Raw genomic sequence first — 21,138 nt, 5'->3', positions numbered from 1 at the left:
TTGTTATGATCACATCTGTTTTTTTAGAAAGAGAATTAGAGGAAGAATAGAGCTTTGCTAACCAAAGTGGGGTCTGGACCAGCAGTCTTGGGATCCTGGCACTTTCTGGAAATGCAGACTCTCGGCCCCTCCACACCACTGGTCCTTTCTGAACCCTCACTTCAATTTGATCTACCCCCATGAATTCAGAAGTGTGACAGTTCGGGAAGCACCCAAGAGGAGCGGGGATGGCACTGGAGTCTGCGAGATACCAGTGGGGCCTCTGTGCTGTAGTCCGGGCGAGGGATGGTCAGGGCATGAATGAAGGCCTTGGCAGGGAGAACTGACCATTCTCAGTGGCTTTTTGCATAGAGTTCAAGGAAAAATGAGAAGAGTTGAGGATGACTCCCAGCTCCTGGCTTGAGTAACTGAACAGAAATTTTGTTTTGTTTTTTTTTAAATCCACTGCTTTTTTTTTTTTTAAGATTTTTTAAAAATTTATTTGAGAAAGAGAGAGCACACGCGAGAGAGAACATGAGCGGGGGCGGGGGGGGGTGGTGCGGAATAGAGAGACGGAGAAACAACCACCCCGCTGAGCAGGAATCCCAATGCAGGGCTGGATCCCAGGACCCTGGGATCATGATCTGAGCCGAAGGCAGACGCTTAACGACTGAGCCACCCAGGAGCCCCTGAACACAAATTTAAGAGCCATTTATTTTTCCAGTTCTTGGTGGCTAATATATATCAAGCACTTGCTATGGGCTGACAACGTGGTAAGCACTTTACCTCCATCATTTCATGCATCTAACTCAGTGAAGTAGCTGCCATTATTACCCCCATTTTACAGATGGGAGAAATGAGGTTTACAGGGGTGAAGCTACTTGCCCAAGATCACAGAGCATGTAGTGTAAATGGCGAGCTGTCTGACCTGAAGCCTATACTCCTTTGGGAGCCGTCAGGCTGCATCCCAGGGACTGGCAGTTAGGCAGCGGGGAGTCCCAGAGAAGACACAAGTTCTGGTTTCAGTCCTGGGTAATTGAGGTGACTGAAGGCGATCCAAGCATCTTCAGACTACTGACCGGTTGATCTAGAGCTCAGGAGAGGGTTTAGGTTAGAGCTACAGAGCTGGGAATCTTCACTGTTGAGCTGATGATTGAAGCCATGGGCGTCAGTGAGGTCACCAGGAGGGTGGTAGAAAAGTCAGCGCAGATATCCGGAGACGGAAGGAAGGATGAGGGGGAGAGCACCAAGAGAAGCTGGAGCCGTGTGGAAGAAACACAGAAGGAGTGAGGTGCAGAGAGGGCTCAGGGAATAGCAGCTAGCTCTAAATACAGAAAGAGATGAGACTCAGGGCTAAAGCCCTTTGAGGCACAGCCATCTTGGAGAGCGAGCGTTTCCGCAGGGTGGGAAATGGTTGCCCCAGGGGTAAGGAGTAAGTGGGAGAAGGAAAGGCCAAGAGTGTGGAATACTTTTTCAGGAAGTTTGATGTGAAGAGAGGCAAAAGGGTGCCATGAATTCAAGGTGGAGAAGAGATTGGGGGCAGGGAGGAGGGACGCCAAGGGAAAGGGCACCGGGAGAGGGAGAGCTTCAGGGTGTGAGGCAGAGAGGAGAGGGGAGAGCAAAGGACAGGGCCAGTCTGAAGTCACCGCGGGACCAGAGGCATCATGAGTATGGGACGGCCATTACAATTTGATGTCCTTCTTTGGTGAGAAAATCAGATATAAAATAGATATTAAAACCTTACTTTCATATTAAATGAGGGCTCCAGAAAGAAATTGGAGGATGCCAGTGGAAAACAGACCAGATTTACAGTGTTGCAGGTGCAGCCCTGTCTTGGGGGCCTTTATCCAGCAAGCCCTGGTACGTGGGAGCCGTGGAGGCGTGGATCCCAGCCCCTGGGCCAGCCCCGCTGGGCCTCCCTGCAGCTGTCCTGGGCTCCCGGGCTCCTGCCCACTAGCTGCTCACAAATGTCTGCTGGGGAAGCCGGGTAACAAAACTGCTGTCTGCTGCCCTTTGACCCCCGCTTTGAAATGAGCAGAGTGAGGAGTAGGCAGGCAGGTTAGCGCCAGGACAGGCGCTCAGTTTTATGTTTTTAGCTCCCCACCTCTCGAAAAGTGAGAAGGGAAGAGCTAACATGGCAGTGAGAAGATGTTCCTTAGCTGGAAAGGAAAGCTTCCAGGTCCTCTATGGAAGAAACCCGGAGAAACTGTAGAGGGCCTGATAAACCCCATGCCGAGGACTGGAGGCCACAGGAGTGGCAAGGTGTGGCTCCCAGGAGGCCAGGACAGCAGCTCCCAGGGCTGGAGGGAGAGTCTGTGGGGACCAGGGGCTAGGACCACCGGGCTCTGGGCAGGTGGCCCTTCCTTCCTCCCTGCACCCTTCCTCCCTGCAGCCAAGCCAAACCCCTGTTGTGGTCCTCAGACTCTCCTCCTAGGGCCCCTCCTGGCTGGGAGCAAACGAAAGGAAATGCAAAAATAGCCTGCCAGCCCGAGGAGGGGTCCAGGCCACCCAGGGCTTCCAGACTGGAAGCTGCTCCCACCTCCAGGCCCAGCTGGATTACTGGGGAGGACAGAAGAGTTGTGGAGCATTAGGCCTGAGGGGCAGAGGATGGAGGGGGTGGGAGGGTGGGGTGGAGGGAGGTGGGGTTCCAAGTGAAGCCCCCTGTGGACTGGTCAGATGCTTGTTAGTTATAACCTGGGGAGGGCATCTGTCTCTACTTTAAAAAGGAAATGGCTCACAGAGAAGGGGGGTGTGGATGCACGCGTGTGTGAACTGCATGTGTGCACGCATGCGTGTGCATGTAGAGGAGGGATGAGAGGGGGGTTATGGTGGCTCCTCTCTGTGGAGCCAGTGGTCTATGGTGGTCATCAAAACGGCAGTGCCAACAAACCCTCCCTCCACTAAGCCCAGCTAATGTCGGCTCTCACCTTCCCCACTGCCACCAGTATCCCTCCTGCCTGTGCCTTAGCAGCTTGGGTTTTCCGCTTCATCCTGACCTCCCCATTCTATCCCTGCTAAGCACCCCGTCCCTTACCCTACATTCACCCCCGCAATGTACCCTGCACCCCTCCCGTGTTTGGGCACTGTTCCGGGTGGTACAGGACAAAGCACGGTGTGTCCGCCCCCCACCCCAGGTCAGCGGCCTCCTTATGCCACAGCCACCCCTCACACTAGGATCCCTAACCCAGCTAGCTCCCCTCCCTGTCTCCCCAAACCTGGGTAAACAGAGCCACTGCCCCAGTACACCCATCTCTCCCATCCCAGCCAGGCCTTCATCTCTGCCCCACCCTACCCCTGCTCTGACTCTTCAATCCATTCCATCCTTGCTCCTAATCCTAATTTGTTCTAGAATATATAGTTGTTAGCAAAACAGCTGGGAGAAAGGCTTCTTGCAGAGTTAAGGCTTCCTTGCAAGGCTGAGGGCAGTTAGAGATGCAGAGCCCCTGAGGGCTCTATAGAGATCAGCCTCCCTGGGCTGCTCAACCTGTCCAGGGCTACGGAGGCCTCTCTGGGGCTGGGGTGCCACCTAGTGCCCACTGGGCGTGCATCAGCCCTCGGCCGTGGAGAGCTCCGTCCAGGGGGCTGCCTAAGGCATGCCCTGTGAGGGTCCCAAGGGCTCATCTGGTCCTGTCCCAAACACTGTTCCAGGGGAATGAGACTTATCTATTTGCAGAAATAGCTCAGAACCATCTTCCAAATAGTTCTTGTGCTTAGCTCGTCGATGTCCCAGCTCTTTCTGAATAGGTTTTTGAAACTTCTTGTTGAAGTCCCTCCTGCTGTAGTTCAGCTCCTTCTGTGGTGGAAAGATGGAAACCAAGTGGTCACCCCTCCCATTACTAAGCCCTTTATTCTTTTTTTTTTTTTTAAGTTTTTATTTATTTGACAGAGAGAGACACAGCGAGAGATGGAACACAAGCAGGGGGAGTGGGAGAGGGAGAAGCAGGCTTCCCGCTGAGCAGGGAGCCGATGTGGGACTCGATCCCAGGACCCCAGGACCATGACCTGAGCCGAAGGCAGACGCTTAACGACTGAGCCACCCAGGCGCCCAGCCCTTTATTCTTGAAGGCTTGGCTCATCGAACTGTGGCCTTTCCCCAACTCCTACCCTGCTCCTCTCCTTGTGGCCACGTCTCCCTCCAAACAGAATGGAGGCAGAACGAGAAGGAAAAGGAAGAAGGAAAACCTCTCAACCTGGAGTCTTGGTCTCTTTCAAACAGAGGAAAAGTTGTGGTGGAACAGTGAGTCAGAAAGAGGGGCGTGACTTCCCTGAGAATGATCTAGGTCCCCAAAACCATAGCATCAGGAGAGCCTTCTGCACCTTAATTGCCAAGGGAGAAAGGCAGAGGTGAAGGGCGGATGCAGTGTTGGCAGTAAGAACCAGAAGGCCAGCTCTGTAACTTCTAACTGGTGTGCAAGTAAGTGGGAGAGGCCAGTTCTAGAACTGCATGCCCCCTACAGGGCTGCCTGCAAGATGCCCCTGGGGGGCCAGGCCGTTGGAAAGCCCCATGGCTGGTGCCCCCTCCCTAGGGAAGTACAGACAGTTCCTCCTAAAGATGCCAGGCCTAGACAGCCTGCCTTCTACTTTCTCTCTCGGCCCGCTGCTCATTCCACACCAGGATGAGTGGCATGGGAACAAAAAGAAAAGGGGACACCTCATCGGGTGAACACTCTCCCATATGGGGCCACCATGGGCCAGGACGCTGGGCCTCCCTGACAGTAAAGGTTGCTATGATTGTTAGTATTTGGTCTCCAGGGCCCAGCCAGTGACAGCATCCTTCATGACAGACTTGAACCCCTTGCTTCCCTTAAAGCCCTGTCTGAAGTGCCATTGTCGAACTGCCCTAAACCCCTGCTGACCCCTATATGTCGTTCTCATGGTGCGTCTGGAGATGTGAGTTCCGTATGCCTTCAGCCTTCCTCCTGTGTGAGGCACCACACGAGATTGTTCTCTCAAGTTACGGCATTGATTAGTTGATAAAAGTCTGTAACCTTAATCTCACGCTTGGCCATTGCGATTGTTAAAAAACCGTATCTGAGACCTGGGTGTCTCATTCGGTTGGGCGTCTGGCTCTTGATTTTGGCTCAGGTCATGATCTCAGGGTCCTGGGATCGAGCCCCGCATTGGGCTCTGTGCTGAAAGTAGAGCTTGCTTAAGATTCTCTCCCTCTCCCCCCCCAAAACAAAACAAAACAAAACATCTCTGCTTTAGACCTTTTTCCCCAACCAGAGAGGCCTAACCTTGTCTGCTCATCTTCACATGGCAGCTCTTCTTACAGTGGCTTTCCATACCCCCACCAGCTCTGCTGTGACTTTTTAAGTGTTTACAGCCCTAGTTCAGCAGCAGACACCCAGACTCCGCTGAGGGCAGAGTAGTCATCCCTGTTTGTGGCCAGTGCACATTTCCCACCCCCACCCCCGCCCCCCATGACAGCATTCTGTTGGCCAGAGCAGTAGGCTGAGGAACCGGGCTCTCCACTCTCAAGTGTGTGATTTAGAAGACTTGATCAGTTAGGCTCATGTCCTGGTGCTATCTGTGAAACCCCCACCATTAATCTGACAGTTCCCGGGGCGCCTGGGTGGCTCAGTCGGTTAAGCGTCTGCCTTTGGCTCAGGTCATGATCCCAGGGTCCTGGGATCGAGTCCCACATCAGGCCCCCTGCTCAGCGGGGAGCCTGCTTCTCCCTCTGCCTGCCACTTCCCCTTCTTGTACTCTCACTTTTCTCTCTCTCTCTAGCAAATAAATAAATAAAATCTTTAAAAAAAAAATCTGAGAGTTCCCATCTCTCTTACCCTTTTTATTGTTCCAGGGCATTTGCCTTCCTTTGACAGAATATTCTTCCCCGTCCCACTTATGTTTAGTTTTTCATTTCTTCAACAGCATTTTAAGGACTCTAAACAAGGGGTACCTTGGTGGCTCCGTCCATTCAGCTCAGGTCATGATCTCGGGGTCCTGGGATGGAGCCCTGAGTCAGGCTCCCCACTCGGCACAGAGTCTGCTTCTCCCTCTCCCTCTGCCACTCCACCCTGCTCATGCTCTCTCTCTCTCTCAAATAAATAAAATCTTAAAAAAACTAAAAAACTAAAAAAAAAAAAGGACTCTAAACAAATCATAGCCTCTTTTGCTCCTGGGAGACTTATCCATAGGTATGAGTGCTGTCCCTTATCACACCCTTTCCCCCAAGTCTTATTCACACGCGCGCGCGCACACACACACACACACACACACAAGCTCTTATAAAATCTCTGTCCTCCCTCGCGACTTTGCTCAGGTCTTTGTTCTGTCTCCTCAGGAAACCTGCCTTGTCTCCATCTGTCTGTGAAACATAGCCCACATCATGACTAAAGAGCACAAAGCACATCACAAAGCATGGCATCTAGAGCTAGCCAAAGACACTAGAAATCACTTAAAAATACAACTCCCTCCTTCTACCAATGAGGGAACTGGGACCCAGAAAGGGAAAGGCATTCAGCCAAGGTCAAGAAGCCATAGTGGCTCCATTGGGACAAAGCTAACCTTAGGCAAAGGAAAGCCTGGAGCTCTGACGTGGGTGTGTTCGGATGGACACGTGACTGTCCCCTCACGCCTCTCCCCATTCACTTCAGACACATCCATGTGAGCAGCCAACGTGGGCTGCTCGTGTCCCTTCTTGTCATACCTCTTAAACACCTGCTGGTTTCACTGTGTGGTTCACCCACCTCCACCTCCCCGTTGTGTTCCGGTATTTCCTTTAAGACACAATTCAAGGGCTACTTCTTCCCAGAATAATTGCTCTGACTTATAGTTGCCCTATTTTGTATCAACATCCTGCCTTGTATATTCAGTTTGTACTGCAATGTCATGTGCTTGATTATAGAACACTTGTAATGGGGATTTCAAGTATACGGAGTTCTGCCTCCCCAACTAAATATAAGCTCCAAGAAAGGAGAGATCCTGCTTTCTGTGTACTTGTTGATATAACTATGATAACTTGCAAGATACCTGGTACATGTCTGGAACTCCACGTACCATTATCTAATCAAATGGATAAATAGGTTTGATGCTAGGAGCAATTTAAGTTGCTGACTTTTGAGTCGGAGCAGAAAGGGACTGTCACAGTTTTGTGTAGGTTCTGAAAGTCGGAGAGCCTGGGAGCGCTGTGAAGAAGGGTATGTCTAGGGGGTCATGAGGTTACAGAGGAAGAGATGGAGGTGAGAGCTGGTGCAGAAGCTGCTGGGTAGGGTGAGGAGGCCAGGGCCTGCCGGTGTGTCCACGGCCCTGCGGCAGTGTGGACTGACCCACCGCCTGGCCATTCCCAGCGCTCTGGGCTTTGTGGTCCTGGGCCTAGGAAGGCTGAGGTCTCCCGAGCCCCCCAGCATGTTTTGTTCTCGATGGGCTTTCGCTACTAATTGCTGTGTCCTCTGTGTCCCTCCCTGTCTCCCCCCAGAGCCGAAGGACGAAGTGGAGGTGTCAGATGATGGTGAGTGCTGGCCACCTGTCCTCATGTAGACTCGAGGGGTGGAGGGGGGCGAGAGAGGAATCTGATGGCTCACGCTCACCCCACCCCTACCCTGCAGATGAGAAGGAACCTGAGATCAACTACCGGAACGTGACCGTCAACACTGAACAAAAAGTGTCTGACTTCTATGACATCGAAGAGAGACTAGGCTCGTAAGTGGAACAGGGAGCATCTTTCGGGCCCCCAGGGTTGGGGTGGCACAGATCCCCTCATTAGATTCCACACCCTGTCTCCCCATCTTTTCCTGGGTTTTGCCAGCTTCCCACACTGAGACGCCCTGCAGGAAGAGGAGGTGCGGACCCAGTCAGCACCCCATGAGGGCATCCCCACCCAGGGCCCTCTTAGTGGCTGCTGGTGCAGCGCTGGCTCAGCTCCACGAGAGTCTTGAGCAAGCCCCTCCTTTCCCGTGCCTTCCAACCGCACGCACGAGCAAACGAGGCACCGGGGTCCGGGTCACCGGCAGGAGTCAGTCAAGCCTGAGCCATCTCACTGTTCAGCAGTCGTATCTTTCGCGCATCCGTGAAGCCCACAGCCTTGAAAGGCACAGCTGCTCACCACTGCTCACTTTATGCACCTGGACTGCACTGTTGACTCTGGCTGTCCCCTGGAGGGCGGGCACCCCAACCTTGAGCCCTCGTCGGCCGCAGCATCCCCTCCAGCAGCAGCCCCCAGGGCTGTCTGTCTCCCCCTAACTATCCCTGGAGGGGCACATGGTGGAGGCCAAGGGGATGGGGCTCAGGTTTGATTTCCAGTAGGTTTCTGGGAAATAAAGGGGTGCCGCCAACCTCATCAGAGTTGAGTACAAGGAGCCCACACTGCCCGCAGGAGCTGGGTCAGAGGAACACCACCGCACTCCCCTCTCCCGCCGTGGACAGCAGGGGCCTTCCTCGGCTGTCTCCAGGGGACCAGTGCGGGACACTGGAGCAGAAGGAAGGCAACCACTCAGAAATTCTCTGTAGCTGGGGAGGACTTCCTCCACCCAACGTCATGGGTCTGTCTTTGGCGAAGGAGAGAGAAGTCCATCAGCCAAGACAGAGGCCTCAGCCCAAGGAAATGACAGGGCAGACGGAGTAGTGAGCCTGAGCAGTGATTGGGCAGGGATGCGGGTCGGGCACGGGCCGAGGTTGCCAGGTGAGGGAGAGTAAGGTTGTCTGGGTTAGAGGTGTACCTCAGGATCGAGAGCAGGGCTGGCCAACTTTTCTATAAAGGGCCGGATGATGGATAGTTGAGGTTTCGGCAAAGCACAAAAGCAGCCATAGGTGAAATGCACACACATGGGCGTGGCTGTGTTCCAATAACATTTTATTTACAAAAAGAGGTGGGCTGGATTTCTCCCGTAGGCCATCACTGTCAGCCCCAATTTAATGGAAAGCTCAGCTAAATTTGCCTTTTCTCTCCTCCTCCTTTCATTCGCAGTGGGAAATTTGGGCAGGTCTTTCGACTCGTAGAAAAGAAAACTAGAAAAATCTGGGCAGGGAAATTCTTCAAGGCATATTCCGCAAAAGAGAAAGAGAATATCCGGCAGGAGATCGGCATCATGAACTGCCTCCACCACCCCAAGCTGGTCCAGTGTGTGGATGCCTTCGAAGAAAAGGCCAACATTGTCATGGTCCTGGAGATGTGAGTGGTTTGCTATGGGCCTGGGAGCCCCTCGTGCGTCACCCCCACTGTCCACACCCAAGCCCCTTCTGCCCCAAGATGGGGAGCACCGCAGGTCAGGCTGCAGCGTGTAAGCGGCTCCCCAGCCCCGGTGGCTGGGGGGTGCCCCCTCAGAACGGCACATCTGTACACAGGAGCGGCCCTCACCCCCTGAGCACCAGCCCACTGCAGCCCCTTGCTCATTTCCATAGCAGAGTGGCAGATCTCTGAGGACCCCTGCCCCCTTTTCACCCCCACCTCCCTGTGAAAGCGTCAAGGTTACTGCTAGGCTCCTCGGCTGCGTTCAAGGGCATTGACTCAGAGGTGGCTTTGGAGGAGAAAGAGAGGGACAGAGCAACTTCCTGAATGGCCTTCAAAAGAAGAGGGGCCCAGGACCGGGGGCTTGGGATGTGCGGGTGTAACCCTTGGCTCCTGTCTCGGGCTGGGCTCTGCAGGCCCCCATCCCGTGCTTGTTTGTACTTTGACTTCTCACCAGAGGGTTGTGCTTTCTGGGCTGGCTTGTCCATGCACAGGGGCATGGATCAGGGGACCTCCAGCCAAGGCTTTCCTGGAATCCGCTGTTTCCTCCACTTGCCTCACCCCCAAGCCGCTGGCACGCACGCACATGCACACACACACACACACACACACATGCATGCACAGATGCACGCCTGCACACACACACATAAACACATGCAAATGCACATGCGCATACAGCCCCTCAGTAAGCCAGATGCCGTCTGCAGAGGGGTCTGTGTTTTTCAGTTTTCTTTCCTTTTTTTCATCAGAATTTGTGGTCAGTGGGAAACAATCACATCAAAAAATGTAAGAACATGCACAATAAACAGTTCCATTCCGAGCCCTGTCCCTCATCTACCCTGTTTCTACCTCCACCACTGACACCAATAACCATTTTTATAGGTTTTGTTTGTATCCTTCCAAAGTTTCGTTATGAAAATACAAGCATATGTGATTTAAAAAAAAAATATTTCCCACCTTTTAGCACCAAGGTACCTCATATCCACTGTTCTATATTTTTGCTTCTTTTCATTCAGCAGTTCATCTTCATATGAAGGGCTCTGAACATTTCAGTGGCTGGTGAGCTTCCTCATTTGGCCTGCTCCGTGGGATTTGCTTGCATGCATAAACTACAGTTTCCTGGAGCAGTCTTCTTTTGATAGGAGGTTGACGGGTTTCCAGGCCTTTGCTTTTCCAAACAAGCAGTGTTTGTAACCTTGTACATACATCTTTTCACGCACACCTGTGCGCATCTGTAGGGTACATTCCTAGAAGTGTGGTTATGCTAGATCAAAGGGTATGTGCATTTGAAATTTTTAGAAATCTTGTGAAACTGCCTTCAGGCCTTGCTTTGCTTGTCCTGAGCTTCAGGGATCTTAGTCCTTTGGAGAGGATTCTCTCAACACCTTCCTTCCCTGGGAAGGTGAGGCCTCCCCAGGCTTGAGGTGTGATTTTCTCCCCTGGCTCAGTGATCGCTTTGGTGTGTTTCCTTCCAGCTTATGTACATCTGGAAAAGCTAGAGTGGGTTAAAAGCACAAACTTAGAGTACAAAGTGAGTCTGATAAATCTCACGTCAATCCCAGCTCTGCCTCTTACTTGTTGTGTGGCCTTGAATAAGTAACTCAGCTTTGCCAATCCTTAGTGTTATTATCGGTAAAAGGAGGATATAAGCTGCCTCATGAATAATGTGGGGATTAAATGGAATCACGTAGCCAGGCATAGTGCTCTATGATTGGGACTTATTCTTAGTCGTATGATACATTGACATTTTCTGTGTCGTGGTCTTGTTCCCACTTAAAATTATTCGGCAAGCATTTTAACATGCAACCAGGTGTTGTGGAACAAAAACCCTCCTATTCAGGAAACCTGGAGTCAGGTCCTGTTACCGCTGAGCTGTGATTTTGTAATTATTAAATTCTTCCAGCGAGGAGACATACTTGGATTAGACTCCCTTTTGGTTCTAAAATTCAGCAATTCTGTGGAGCTGTAAACTCTTCAGAGAATATCTGCATTCGTATCTTAGAATCTGTTTCCGGCCCCAATTCGAGCTTACCTCCCCACTTGCAGGAAAGAGCAACCCATGTCTGTGGCCTCACTGATCACACCCTCACCATAGCCCTGTGGGCTCGGTGCTTCGCATTTATTCTAGAACAGGTTGCTTGGTCCAGGCAGTGTGGGCGTGTGGGGACATGTGAAGAAATGTCTTATGTTTAGAAGTTAAGCATTGGGCAAGTTTGGGAGAGGGTTCAGGGAGGGGGTAGGAGGCAGCCAAGCCTGGGTAAGGCTGGGCAGCCGCACCAGTGGGCAGAACACCATACTTAGCGTGGAATTGGGAGTTGGCAAGCTGGATGGAAAAATGCTGAGAGAAAACGTAAGAAGGCTTCAGCTGGCCTGGCTTTCATCCCTCCTCCCCACGCCTCCCCTGTGGGCAGGAGCAAGTCTGACAGGCACAGATGCCAGCCGAGTCTGCTGCACTTGGGGTAGGGCACTTGCCCCTTCATAGGAGCTCAACCAAAGAAGTAGGAGCCCATCCACGCTCCCATCTGTACTGCCCTTCCAGCTTACACAGACTTGGCCTTGCGAGGGCAAAGGCTGGTGCTCAGTGGTACAACTTGCCATTGCCCTTGTTGGATGGAGGTACTGAGATTCAGAGAAGGATGAGGCCTGGTGATGTAGAAAAATGAAAATGTCTTCCAGGGTCTCCTCCTTCAGTTCAGCCGCTTCCAACACAGTGAGAAATCAGAAGCAGTGTGTGTCTTCAGCCTTTCTGACCTCTGATGATGGGACAAGCCACAAGCCCCCATCTAGCAGTGTTGCCCAGACACAGGGGTTCCCTAGGGCCCCTGGCCTGAAATCTCGGCTTGTCGTTTGGGAGCGCTCAGGCCCTTCCATGTGGTGGTGGGACCCTCAGCACTGAAGCAGTACAATTTAGGCTGGGTCATCCACTACCCATCTCCCTTTTGTGCTGCCATTGGCAAAATTGATCAAAAAATACTCAGCTGGCTGCCAGGAGACAAGAAGTAGAGGGTCTGGGTATGGAGTTTGCTGAAACACCATATCTTTTGGCTGCAAGTGAGGGCTGGCCAAGGTCTACACTTGGGTGGGGCGGCGGGGGGGGGGGCGGTGAATTTGATCCCTTGGGATTAGGTAGCCTTGTTAGTCGGGATTCACTCACTCACTCACCTATTCACTGTTCATTTATTTATTTGTTTATTTATTTTTTTAAAGATTTTATTTATTTATTTGACAGAGAGAGACACAGCAAGAGAGGTAACACAAGCACGGGGAGTGGGAGAGGGAGAAACAGGCTTCCCGCTGAGCAGGGAGCCCGATGCGGGGCTCGATCCCAGGACCCTGGGATCATGACCTGAGCCGAAAGCAGCCGCTTAACGACTGAGCCACCCAGGCGCTCCTCACTGTTCATTTATTAAGCATACATTTCCTCTGGCCCAGTCTTGTCCCTTGGCCCACCTCTGTGGGTGGCAGCTTCTTTCCATCCATAGTCTTGAGTATTTTGAAGAGAAACCTGGGTAGAACCATTAATCCTGTTTATGTAACCCCTTCCATCCTAGGAAATGGACCACAGGAACAGCTTTCAAAATACATTAAATATATTTGAACAGATTGAGCCTATTTAAACTTATACTGAATAGGTTACCTCTAGAAAGGCAGTAGTAATTACCTCCATGGCTCAGATTTCTACTGCTCATTGCCTCAGACATTCCCAAGGGCACCACAAATAATGGTTGCTTGCTTTTCCAGAATATTTTACATTTAAAAGCACACATTTTGGGGCACCTTGTCAGTGCCAGATATTGCGAGGTATAAATAAAATTCTAGAGATGAGCCAGACCTTTTCCACACATGTTCATAAACAACTTTAAGCCAAGACAGATCTGATACAAAAAGGACAGACAAGACTGTGGAAACCCAGGGATGGAAAGAGCCTTTCTTCTGGGGAAATCAAGAGTGACTTCTCAGAGGAATTTCTCAGTGAATTTCCCAAGCTTGTCCCAATCCTAAGAATGACCTGGGGTGTTTATTGAACATATGGATTCTCAGAGCCCTCCCAAGAGTTTCTAAATCAGAATCTGCAAGGGGGAAGAGCTTGAGAGCCTGTATTTTCAATAAGAGCCCCAACTGGCTCTTAAAAAAAAAAAAAAAAGGTAATTAACATTATTGAACACTTACTATGTGTCAGGCGCTCTTCTAAGCACTTTACCTATATTAAGTCACTCAGTCTTCACAGCAACCCTGTGAGGTGGTGCTGTTTTTATCTGCACCTTCCAGATGAGGACATTGAGGCACAGAGATGGTTAAGGATCAAGGGAGACCTGAGAATGGAAATTCAAGTTTGACTTGGAGCAGAGCAATAGAAATGGAGGGCTTGAGGACGGAGGCGCCACCTGCTGGCCGCCCGGGGACCTCCTGCTCTGTTGGTGCTTAGAGCGTCCGTTCTAGCGCCCCCAGCGGCCACTGGCACAGACTGACCTTTCCCAGCTCGGCCCTCCCGGACAATGTTGGTGATGGAGGCCCACACAGGCTGTGCCATGCTGGGCCCCATGCTGCGCCCCTGTCTGTCCCTCCCTCAGGGTCACTGACAAGATCCACCTGACTCACCACAGGTTGTGAAATGGTAATTAATATGTGCTGAGCACCTACTGCGTGTCAGGCATGATGCTTTACAAAAGTTCCTTCACTCCTAACAACTCTATGAAGTAGGGACAGATAAGGAAAGCGGGGCTCAGAAAGGTTAAGTAACTTGCCCAAGGTCACACAGCTTGTAAAAGGCAGGGACAGGATCCACACTCAGCTTTTTCCCTTCTTCATGATGGCTCCCATCAGAAGAGAGATGCCTCCTCTCCCCCAGTCCCCCAAAAAGAAGAGGGAAGGCCCTTGGAAGAGGATGGGCCCAGAACAAAGCCTACCCAGCCTCGTTGAGCTGGTGGACATATAGGCCATTGCAGAAAGGAGCTTACTGATGTCTGGATGCTATAAAAGTCACGAGGGAGATGCTTTAAACTTTCTGAGCAGCAAGGAAGGAAGGTGGGTCAGAGGGCTGGGACAGGGGAACAGAAAGGACCCATGTAACTCCGGGGACAAGGCCATGCATTTGTGCTGAAGGGCAATATGCTGGCTGGCTGTAGCCTGTGGGCCAGTCCTTAGTAGAAGATGCCCGCTGTGGGCCCCAGAAACTCCATGGTCAGGATCCAAAATCTATCCAGGCAGGAGGATGTACTGCACTTCCAGCCTGGGCGAGGGAGCAGGCAAGACGAGTTAGTTATGGCTGGAAGGAGTAACCGATACCATAGGCCTGGCCAGAGGAGGCATGGGGAATGGGTTACAGTCGATGAATTTTAGAAAATGTGCTGAGGCTCCTTATTATTGAAGATATTTTTCTGTTTCTGGCTATGTGAAACAAATGCTATGGGTGCTGTGAGTATTTCAAACTTCAATTCCCTATGACCAAAAGGCGCAGCTGGGTACAAGAACGAGCCCTTCCGCATCTGTGGTCATTCGGGGAGGGAGGCTGCCTGGTGGTTACCCTTTTTGCTGAGGAGATTATGTCTGAATCTCTCAGCTCATGATCACCTCTGAAACTGCTCAGCCCAGATGCTTCCCTGAGTTCCCCAACATCTTAGTGGGCACAAACAGGGTTCTCCCCAGAGGGAAACTGGGAGGCCCTCCTGGCACAGCGGAAACCGGGACCAGCATAACAGGGCAGGGGCCGGGAACTGAGGAAGCCACAGAAGTGCCCGGCCCCTCCTACCCTGGGCCTTCCTGCCTGTCCCCGCTGCTCCTTCCCTAGCCTGCCCTTGGCCAGACCCCCTGCCAGCCTGGGCCCCGTGGCGCTGGGCTCTGACTGTCCCTTCTGCTCCCGCAGCGTGTCGGGGGGTGAGCTGTTCGAGCGCATCATTGACGAGGACTTCGAGCTGACGGAGCGGGAGTGCATCCAGTACATGAGGCAGATATCAGAGGGGGTGGAGTACATCCACAAGCAGGGCATCGTCCACCTGGACCTCAAGCCCGAGAACATCATGTGTGTCAATAAGACCGGCACCAGAATCAAGCTCATCGACTTCGGTCTGGCCAGAAAGCTGGGTAAGGCCACGCGCCTGTCCTGTGCTCACTCACATGCAGTGACGGTGGCTGTTTGTGTTACGCACACTGGGCATTGGAGGGAATGCACTGGGCTGGAGTTAAAGTCAGAGACCGTGGGGGCTGCTGAGGCTCGCGTCCTGCCCCAGGCCCCACTAGACTTGACTTCGAGTTGCTATCCCTTATCTGTAAAATGGGTTAATAGTAGTCCCCACGTCATCGAGCTTTGGGGGGGGGCCGGGGGGGCGTCCGGTGCGTTAATACAGGTTAGGTGATGCAAGCAGTGCCTGGCACATAGTAGGTGCTCTGTAGGTGTTTGCAGTTTATTATTGCTGCTGTCAGGATCCCCTCTTGTGGCTTTCACTCTGGGACCTGCAGCTGCAACTCATTTCGGTGATGGTGCTTGCTCCCATTAGCATCCTAGGCAACAGTTTCCGGAGCACTTTCACAGACTTTCACTGGGCTCTCACTGCAGGCCTGTGAGGGCGGCGGGGCAGATTTTCAGAGCCCTGGTTTATAGACCGGGAAACCGTAGCTTTGCCCAGCAGGTCCCACCACGAGCCAGGAGAGGTGCTGGGGCCGGAACAAGGACCAGGGACCTAGCTCAGGGTTCTCTGAAGCCCCTCTGCTATTCCTGCACTGGGTGGGGGGCGGGGAATGGGGGCGGGTGGTAGGGGCCTTCGTGCCCAGCCCTGCAGCCCTCTTGGTCTGAGACCGTCTGCCTCCCGCCCTGCCCACATGCCGCCTGCCTGCGTCACTCTTTGATGGCTCAGTAGCTGATGAAACAGCCTCACCCTCTACCCCCTGACCACTGCCCTATCAACAAGGAGCCGAGGGCTGGTGCAAACTGGCCTTTTGCCGCCCCGGGGACACTTGGTGCCAGGGCGGCCCGTTACGAAGAGGACACTGAGGGAGCGAAGTTCTGCCGGGCTCTGACTTGCCAGGACGCGGGGCCCCGAGGCCGGGTGCAGGAGCCTGCTCTGCTCCACCCGCTGCAGGTAGGGCGCCACTGGCCTCGGGAGCGGGCAGCGTCAGCGCCCCAGGGACACAAGGCGGAGGCTCCCGCGGTGAGAGAGCACGGGGACGGTCGTGTCTCCCACGGCTCCGAGAGCTGGGAAGGGCTCGTGTGTAGCAGGAAGGCCTCAGGTGGGAGCGGAGCAGGACTCTCACATCTGAAGCCTCTTTGGTGGTCTGTCTTAGAGCATTTGCTGCGGGCTCCGTAGTGACACAAGAGCAGGTGTGGCCCACAGGTCAAAGGTAGGCCAGCCCCACTGTGGACGAGATCCTCCAGGAACTGGTACCATGGACATCCTACTGGGCATCTCTGGTCCCTTAAGGCTCAGTGACAGCAGCCTGGGGTTAAGGTCTTTCCTGGCTATCCTCCCAGCAGCTCCTGGGAGGAGAGACAGGTGGGGGCAAAGGGACATAGCTCAGGACTGGGACCACCTGGGTTTAGGTCCTGACCCCCACTGTCAAAGGTGGGTAAATCACGCAACTGCCCTGGGCCTCCCTTTCTTCCTCAGGAACATGAGGATCATACCTCCCTCGGGGTTGTCGAGAATATTAAATAGGAAAGTCCTTATAAAACAGGCAGCAGGGTACAGAGGACATAGTGAATGTTAGAGGTTATTGCCAAGCGCAAGTTATAGCCCCTTCTGGGAACGCATGGGAGAGACAGACACATGAAAAACCATCTGGGGTGCAGGGGCTTTAATGGCCTCCTCTCCCCGCCCCACCCCGCCCCAGACATTGACAGCGCGCAGTCTGTCAGTTTCACTGGTGCGCTGACGCACCTGTTCGCAGGGAGGCCGGGTGTCTGTGCCATTCTCAAGGGGAGCGCAGCCAGGGGCCAGGCCTCGTCCGTGGCCCTCCCGTGCACACAGACGGCATTCACTTACCACGGGTTGGCTCCCAAATGTTCTGGTGATTGATCCCTCCCCATTCCGGTTACAGAGAATGCGGGGTCTCTGAAGGTCCTCTTTGGCACCCCAGAGTTTGTGGCACCGGAAGTGATCAACTATGAGCCCATCGGCTATGCCACGGACATGTGGAGTATCGGAGTCATCTGCTACATCCTGTGAGTCTCGGGGCACATGAGGGAGGGGCAGAGAGCTCCACAGGAGGGTCCCCAGGCTGCCCTGCCATTGAAGGAGCCAGTGTGGGTTATGGTGGAGAGCCCAGCCCAGAGTCAGGAGCGCCGCAGCTCCTATCCCCCTCCCACCAGCCTGCCCCACTCCTGTTTTCCCAGTGAAGTCAGCAGCCCGTGTTGCACCTCTCTAGGGGTGACTAGCGCTGACCCTGACACCCCATTCTGGGCCCTTCACCGTCCCTCATGCTGACCAGGCTGGGGTCTTTGGTCAGGAGGATGGAATGTGGCTGGTGCCATATAATTTACCCTCATGTGTGTAGGTGGGTCCATGGAGAAGGAGGCAGGGCGCCCAGGTGCACATCTCCTGTGGGCATCATCATTGTCTTCAGAAGACAGCACCCCATCCTCATGGCAGGGGGACCCCAACTATCAGCCTCATCCCTGAGCCCACTATATGGGCCAATTATAAGCACTTTTGATGAGAGAGCCGTCAGCAGACAACAGAAAGCCACGCAGGAACTGGAATTGGGAAATCAGGGGGACAATATGGAGCCATTTCAGTTAATGATGCTGGAGAAGAAGAGCAGAGGCCAGGAATGCAGACCAGAGCTTTGTGAGCAGTCATATGCACGAATCACCTAGGCCTCTCCTTAGATTGCAGACTCCGTTTCAGGAAGTCTGGGACACCTAAGAATCCACGTTTCTAACAGATTCCCGGTTGCTGTGGTGCTGATCCAAGGACCGCACTTGGAGCAGCAGGCTCTAGAACACACACCTTGGTGGCATCTCACTGATTCAGTCTCTGAAACCCCAGGCTGCAGAGAGTCCTTGGCCTCTGAGGCAGCCCCTGAGCTTATGTGGCAACACACAGTGAAGGGATGGTCTCCTGAAGATGCGGATACGCATGCATTCATTTTGGGAAAAAAACATTTTTGTTGTTAAAGCGAAAGGAAAAACGTAACGTTTACATAGAAAACTTGAGGAGGACCTAAGAAGGCTCTCTTTGACCCCTGGGGTCTTCATACCCAGGTAAGAAACGGCCCCAGGAGGTTCTTCTGCACAGCCAGCTTTAGGGTCACTGTTACGAAAGCTTGAGCCAAGATGGAGTGATTTTGTGTGTGTGCAGAGTGAACTGACCAAGACTGCTCCTCAAGTACCAGGTGTGCCCCCTGCCCCAGGGGCCAGGAGTTTTCTTTCTTTCCTACCTGCTCAGGAGTGTGGTTCTCACTGTGGCCTGTCAGGACAGCCTCCCTCAGTTACACCTGGGCCGTGGGCTCTGTACCCCAGAGAGTCATCTTCTCCCCTGCCCAGGTCACCCCCCCCCCACCAGCACCTCCCCCAGAGCAGAGACAAGAAGCGCCCTGGCCAGGAGCGCATTTGCCTATTTCTCCCTCCCCTAGGCCTACCCCAGGAGAAAGAGACTATCGGGTAGTGGAAGCTCCAGTGAACCTGTCCTCCTGGCTTCCTTGGTAAATAAGGAATTAAAGCAGGGCAGTGGGCCCAGTCACCCCTCCTGGGGCTGCCCCAGGCTGCACGGTGCTCACACGCAGCTCTGGCCCCAGGGGAGACACCTGGCACTTGAGAAACAGGCTTGCTCAGTTGGTTCCTTTCAGACCCAGCTGTCCTGTGGTCTGGCTCCGTCCCTAGGTCCCTCACAGATTTTCACATGGGCTCCCGTTCGATCCTCACCACAAACCTGGGAGTGAGTTGTGGCAGGGATCTGATCTTCATTTGGCTTGGAGGTGACCGGGGCCAAGGAAGTCCCCATGGCTGCCCACTTCCCACAGTCCTGGAGGGTGACCAGCCTTCCCGGTTCACCCAGGCCTGACGGGCTGCCCAGGAAACAGGACTTTCAGTACTGAAGTGGGGATAGTCTGGGAAACTAGGACAGCTGGTCTCCCTACTGGTCAGGGACTGCCCTTAAATTTTCACAGTGAATAGGCCAGTGTAACCTGTACCCAGATGAAGAATCCCCACATGGCTAGGACCCCTGCAGTCCTCCTGGGGCCCCTCCCAGTCACTGTCCCTCAGAGGTAACCATCGTCCTCATGTCTAACGTCGTGCACCACTTTTGCCTGTTCCTGAACTTTATAGAAATGAAATCATACAGGAAGATGTGTTTGGCTTCCTTTGCTCAACGTTGTTCATGAGACCCATGAGACCCATTCGTGTTACTGTGTGTAGTGGTAGATTGTTCATTCTCGGTGTTGTGTAGTAGTCCACTGTGTGACCATCATCCAGTTTATCCAGTCTACACTGATGGGCTTTTAATAGATGCCAGTGTGGGGTATTGCAAGTATTCTGGTCCATGGTGGATATATGATCTAGAACTAGAATTATTGAGCCATAAGAGCACTTTATTTTAAAACACAAAGTCTTTTAGGTGGAAGAATATAATAATTTGGATAATATGTTGTATTGCTTTACTAGATTACTTTTAAAGCTAAGACCAAGAAATAGGGAAGAGCTTTTTGAAATGGGGAGAAAATAATTTTGATGAATTGGGCACTATCCTGAAGGTGTTTGGCCGGCAGGGTGCAAGGAGAGGGGAGAGGTACGTGTGACCGGGAGGCAGGTGAGGGCCAGGCATGGTGGACACAGGTCAGCTCTGCATAGCCTCCGGCAGCCCCCGTGTCCAGGCTCCTGCACATGCCACTGTGGGCTGCTCTTGCCCCCCGGGACTTTTCCTGTTAGCTCTCACAATGGGGAGAGGCCTGGGAGCTCCCCTCCTGAGTGAGGACCCTCAGCAGAGCACGTGGGACCCAAAACAAAAGTTGGAGCCAGCCAGATTGCTTCCTTTCAGACCCTGCTATGCAAAATTCTAGAGCTGCTGCTGGAAGTCTCTGGAAGAGCCTTTATGGCAGTCTTCATGCACCCTCTCTCCCTCTCTTTGGAGCTTGGTTGTCTGACAATCCTCATTGAGGCCACCTTCCACATTTGTACCAGAGGAACCCCCTCCCAATCTCCTTTCTGGGGCCAGTGAGAGATGCGGAGGCCACGGAGTTGGGGAAATAGATAATAACTCATTTACTATTTGACACATATTTGGTGAGCACCTCCTAAGCGACCAGCTCTGTCCCCATAGGTTGTTATGACTTTGTTGGAGGAACTCCTCAAACATCTCAGGGAGATCAGGGCTGATCTTGTCGCCGCACTGGAGACCTGGCCTCGCTGCCTGCCCTGGGTTTTCCAGGCAGAGTAGAGATGCAGTGAGTGGGATTATGGGCCCCCCTACCTTCTCATCCCTGATTGTGGAGGGAGATGGTAGATTTTGTGAATTTCCTGGAGATTCTTCTGGTGTTAGCAATGTCTGGTTTTAGGCAGGAGGAGAGAGGATGGGGGTGCTCTAGGCCACACTTCAAGGATGTCCTAAGCCTTATCTCCTTTTCTAAGACCTCCTTTCCTTTCCTGCTTTCCTCTCCCCTATTTTCTGAGGACTTAGTGATCCCTCACTGCCTGTGGGGACACCAGAACCCTTCTCTGTGCCCTTCTCTCACCCCTACTCCAGAATTCCTTCTCTCCCTCCCTTGCTCCAAGGCAAGGTAAAGGGCAATCACTGCTCTGCCTTCTCCCTACCATCTTCCTAGTGGGCTCAGTGACAGACTTCCCGTTTCAGCTCATTTGTCTTTTTTTTTTTTTTTTAAGAGAGAGAGAGAGAGCACAAGCAGGGGGAGGGGCAGAGGGAGAGGGAGAAGCAGATCCCAGGGAGAGGGAGAAGCATGATCCCAGGACCCAGAGATCATGACCCAAGCTGAAGTCAGATGCTTAACCGACTGAGCCACCCAGGCGCCCCTCAGCTCATTTCTTGTGAATCTACTGT

At 53.0% G+C, this 21,138-nt stretch overlaps 1 protein-coding gene across 5 annotated transcripts in view; it reads left to right on the top strand.

The window, feature by feature from the left end:
* The window catches only part of MYLK (myosin light chain kinase), a 111,755-nt gene that overhangs the window by 72,367 nt on the left and 18,250 nt on the right, over nucleotides 1-21,138 (top strand). For all 5 annotated transcript variants that reach the window (XM_032406704.1, XM_032406703.1, XM_032406705.1 and 2 more), the window contains 5 exons: nucleotides 7,403-7,435; nucleotides 7,533-7,626; nucleotides 8,891-9,094; nucleotides 15,015-15,232; nucleotides 17,183-17,306. In XM_032406704.1, the coding sequence (XP_032262595.1) occupies nucleotides 7,403-7,435; nucleotides 7,533-7,626; nucleotides 8,891-9,094; nucleotides 15,015-15,232; nucleotides 17,183-17,306 (673 nt within the window). The remainder of the gene's footprint in view (nucleotides 1-7,402; nucleotides 7,436-7,532; nucleotides 7,627-8,890; nucleotides 9,095-15,014; nucleotides 15,233-17,182; nucleotides 17,307-21,138) is intronic.

This window comes from Phoca vitulina, unplaced genomic scaffold (genome assembly GCF_004348235.1).
Source record: "Phoca vitulina isolate PV1807 unplaced genomic scaffold, GSC_HSeal_1.0 scaffold8, whole genome shotgun sequence".
Lineage (NCBI taxonomy): Eukaryota > Metazoa > Chordata > Mammalia > Carnivora > Phocidae > Phoca > Phoca vitulina.
The sequence above is the reverse complement of the archived record's forward strand: the minus strand, read 5'-3'. Positions and strand labels throughout refer to the sequence as shown.